Source organism: Arachis ipaensis, chromosome B03, assembly GCF_000816755.2.
Source record: "Arachis ipaensis cultivar K30076 chromosome B03, Araip1.1, whole genome shotgun sequence".
In the NCBI taxonomy this organism is placed as follows: domain Eukaryota; kingdom Viridiplantae; phylum Streptophyta; class Magnoliopsida; order Fabales; family Fabaceae; genus Arachis; species Arachis ipaensis.
The window spans coordinates 21730785-21735548 of NC_029787.2; the positions used below are offsets into that span (position 1 = coordinate 21730785).

Here is a 4764-nt window from a genome sequence, read left to right on the forward strand (position 1 = left end):
GTTTTCTATATTCTCACTGGGTATTATGTTATTGTTGTAAGGGCCCAAGAAGCGAAAGGCCCAATCCGAGGAAGGCTAAGACAAAAATAAGAAAAGAAAAAAAAAGAGAAAAAGGTTAAAAAGACTTTCCGTTGCCGGGACTTGAACCCGGGTCTCTCGGGTGAGAGCCGAGTATCCTAACCACCTAGACTACAACGGATTGTTGTTAAGGCTTGCAATAAAATAATAAAAAGCAAAAACTCTTCTACGTTCTCATATATCTTAACAAATTTTAACCAATAAGAGGTTGTTAAATTTGACGATAAGTTTTGCACCAATTGCTTGAAGAAGATGCTGGAACTAGAAAAGGACCAACGTGGAGTAATGAAATGAGAAAATATTGTCAGTAAATGATAGAATAATACTAATACTAATCAACCAACGTGTGGTTTTCTGTGTGTTGGTTTGGTAGTTGCATTTTTTCATGGGCTCACCAAGACAACTGCTACTCTGCTAGCATCATGAGTGGTCCTCAAATTCAAAGTTGTTGATGGTGGTTGAGATTTCATGTGGACTATATGCAAATCCATCCATAATATTTAATGAATCTAACTAACAAATAGTAGCTATAAGAAGGCAAACTAGCAATGATTTAAGAAAAAATTGCATGCTTTAAAGTAACATTGTTATTAGTATATAATCTATGCTACAACATTATATACTCTATTAATAACTCAAACACTGGTGATGCAAAGTAAGGAATATTATACAAAACCAACCATTTGAACCCATTTACTAGTCCTTTTTTTTCTTTCCTTCCTCACAAATTTTGTTAACAAAATTCTTTGAAGCTCATGTCCCTTTGAGTCCATCCATTGAGTTTGGCCAATCTGCAGGCTTGTTCGACAAAAAGCGAATATGTCGACGACCTCTCCCATGGGACCATCCCAAAATCGTCAAGGAACTCGGTCATTCCTCCGGCTAAGAATTGCCAGACTAGCGCGCCGGCTCCTGACCTTCTTTTCTTAGCAGATTTGTAGATAATGTTTAAAATCACTCTGTACATGTTTTCTCGGTTAGAGAGCGAGAAGTTCTTGATTGTGTCTGATAATCCATATTCAGAGAACAAGACCGGCTTATTCAAAATCTTGTCTCCGTCTTCGATGTGCGAAAGCATCCACTTAGAGACGAATTTCATATAGTCTTCATATACTTCCTCGCGAAACCTATGCAGGAGTATAAAGTAAAATATGATTAAATAAAGGACAAAGTACAAAAGAGAAAGCAAAATCTGAAAAGAAGATTTCAGACTTGTCGAATTCCCTGAATATGGAATCAGAAGGCAGATCTTAAAGAGCATGATGAAATTTCAACCGAATTATTCTAGATAGTAAACCATGTAAAGCAGATAATATTTCACTCTGCAAGTGGAGTTCTTGTGAATTTCTAAATTTTAGTTCCTTGTGCGATGAAGATCTAAAACAATAGATAGAAGTCATCCAATGCATACCAGTGGTCAGGGTATATATGAACAGAGGTGAAATCGACATTCACAGTTTTGGAATTCCTAATAAAATCAGATCCAAGTCTGGATGCCCAAGCCTCAGGGTTGACCGTCAAACGCTTTGGGTCATTAGGACCATAAAAGCCTTCAAGACCAACAGTCACAAGATGGTTCTTGTCGATCACTTTGACAAAAGCTGACATTTCTTCTATCCAATCCTGCAAATAAACTCCCATTAAGTACATCGAATACTCGGAATATACAAAAGAAGCAGTAACATCACCATATTTGAATACAGGACTTACTTGGAGAGTGTCTCCAGAAGGATCCGTCATGCACCTAGGTTCGTTAATTAACTCCCAACCAAAAATGATGGGGTCATTTCTATATTCGATTCCAGTAATAGTATTTTTCCTTGTCAGAATAGTCTGCGGAAAATTAAACAGCTAAGTTATCAAACAATAGTTGCTGCTAAATTGAAAATTTGAAATGTCATAAAAAATAAAGACGGAGGTTTAACCATGCAAAGATATAGTCAGTAAGCAAAAGTTTCACGTATTGAAATTTATTCTCTAATTAATGAAATTTCATTTTTCGATAGAGCCTAATGGTGCTGTTTAAGTCGGGATCATGGTATCATGTCTATCATTCCCATATCCATATGTTTCAAATTTAGTATGCAAAAGGAAACAAACTCAATGAAGCTTCAGAATTAAGGCTTACACATTTTAAGAAAAGAAAAGTTTTGCATTAGATCATCTTGCTCTTTGTTTCTAAACAAAGCTAAACTGATACAATGATGATTCAATCTGTTAAAACATTAAAAGATTTAGCAGAATGGCTCATCAATATCCCATCCAGGATAATTTTAGAGAGAGAAAGAAGGGAAAAAGTACTGAGAAGCTGCAATTGACCTATCATACCTTTACGTAATTCTTGAAATAACTACGAATTGATGGATCATAGAAAAAAGAATCATTAGATGAGCTTAGTCCGACCCCTTCTTGCCATGCCCATTCAACATACTGAGTCTTCCCACCATATGCGTGCAAGTTATTCACTAAGCTTAGGAGCAGCCTAACTCCATGGCGCCTTGCTTCTGCTATAACGTAATCCAAAGCCTGTCACCCAATCAAAAGCTCAGAAAAGTTTTCATCGTTCACCAGCCAATGCTAATTAATAAAGTAACTAGTTCACTTCATCAGTAATTCGACATAAAGCTGTTTTTAATTCTATCAAGCATGATCAGAGTTCAGAGGGATAGATACAGCAAGATGCAAATTTCCAAGACAACCCTCGTAAACTTCTACAAGAATATATTTCAAAAAGCATGTAATAAAAGTTTCAAAAACTTAATAATCACACATAAACTTTTCAATTAATAACATAAAGGCGATCTTCACCTTAGACTATTGATTGAACCAAGAGAGAGGGACCACTTGTATCCTACACTAAGGGTCCATTTCGTAATTGTTTTATGATAGATGTGCAAACACACTTGGAAACACAAACTTATTTTCTGGAGAAGAAAACAGATATATGTATCTACTATCTATGTCAGTATGTCTAGGGATCTATCCACCCAAAAACTAGAGACAATGGGATAGGACATAGACACCTCGCAAACACAAGTTACAGATCATCATACCGAAGAACAATGGTAAACATAGCCAGAAAATTCATCCCAGCACCAACAAGCATGCTGCGGCTCGTCATATTTAACCACTATCAGTGTATCCCTGCTCTCTGCCCTAATGAATCTCAGCAATTACACATATCCAAAGCCAGATTTTCCATCAAATTATACAAATCCAATTCTGTAACCCTAGTCTAAACATAAAACCCAATTTCCTGGGGAAAAAATAACAAGTGACTCATAAACCACTCATAAAGAAAACAAAACCAAAATAGCTTCCGTATTACCACCATTACTAGACACTGATCCAAGTCTAACTATGTCGGTATCCTTAATCAACCATAGAAAACCTAAAATTTAAAATATATATTCCAAAAAATAGAAATGATGAATTCTAGGGAGAACTGCATGAAACAAAAAGAGCATTAAAAAGTTAAAAGCCACAACAAGCTAAACCTACTACAAATAGAATGAATACCCTGAAAGCTTGCTCATTGAAGACACCAGGTGAAGTTTGAAGGGCATTGTAGTCACCATCATTGAAAGCCCAAGTTCTGCAGACAGTGAGTCCCATCTTGGCCCCAGCTCTCAGCATCTCACGCACCCTTGGCCTTGAATAATCATCCACAGATTGCACCATTAACCAGTAAGAGTTCCAACCATTGATGTAGAAAGGTTTTCCATCCAACACAAACTGTGTACCGTTTCTACCCACAAAAGACACTTCTGGCCCTTCCTCAAAACCCAACCTCATGTCCCCAAAAGACATGTAAATGAATAGAACCAACGATGCAAAGCCGAAAATGGGATAAAATAAACCATTCCCAGCCACCATTGCTTCTCTTATTATTCTGTACAAGATTCTTTTTTGCTATGTGAAAACTAATGAAATTCAATGGCTTGAAGAGATCCCCAGTTACCCTTTTAGCTCTATATTAAAAGGGTCCCTCTTTTTTTTTTTTTTTTTGTATACCAAAGATGAAGAATATCTGAACCTCACTCACCTTTCAAGCCCAGATGTGAATTTGAATGTGAATGTGAGTGTTCTTAGAATGCTTAGATCTCTCTCTTTCTCTTTGGGAAGATTATTAATGGCAATCAAAGGCGTGAACTTGAACAATCTGAGTGCATAAAGATTGAAACTTTGATGAAGGTTGGTGCAAGTAACAAAGGAGATTTTATAGGGTAAGTGCTTTGTGTAGCTGTTCATGAAAATGGGGAATGCTTGTTGCTTACAAGGTTCAAAACCCCCCACATGAAAACTGAAAAAGACTCACATGCTTTTCTCTTATACAGAATAGTAAAAGTTAAAAAAAATGGAAAATTAATAGGGTTTGTGTGACTAGGGTTGAGGACAAAAGAAGGAAAAAAGAGGAGAAAAGTGAAGAAGAAGATGGTGAGTGTGTGTGTGGTGGGGTGAGATGTTTGTATCGGAATATCAATTAGATCTGGCAAGTGTGGAAACCATTGTTCAGTTCTAATATTTTAAGGAACTTGTCTTTAATTTTCAATAAACTCTTGTCTGTGGGCCTTGATTTATTGAACAGTCTTATTCATGTTCTACCAAATCAACTAAAAGGTATAGAGAGAAAAAAATAATAATTGAATTTTTTATTTTAATACATATTGTGGGTATAATTTAAAA

The 4764-nt window shown here is 36.1% G+C and overlaps 1 protein-coding gene and 1 non-coding gene across 2 annotated transcripts; both read right to left on the bottom strand.

Moving 5' to 3' along the window:
• On the bottom strand, window positions 127-199 carry TRNAE-CUC. The gene has a single exon. It is a non-coding gene; the product is annotated as a tRNA-Glu (tRNA).
• LOC107629858 (mannan endo-1,4-beta-mannosidase 2) lies at window positions 628-4521 on the bottom strand. The gene is made up of 5 exons (XM_016332793.2): window positions 3598-4521; window positions 2407-2604; window positions 1789-1911; window positions 1490-1701; window positions 628-1205 (listed from the first exon to the last, which is right to left on the bottom strand). The coding sequence occupies exons 1-5, from the start codon at window positions 3952-3954 to the stop codon at window positions 812-814; spliced, it is 1284 nt and encodes a 427-aa protein (XP_016188279.1). The 5' UTR covers window positions 3955-4521; the 3' UTR covers window positions 628-811.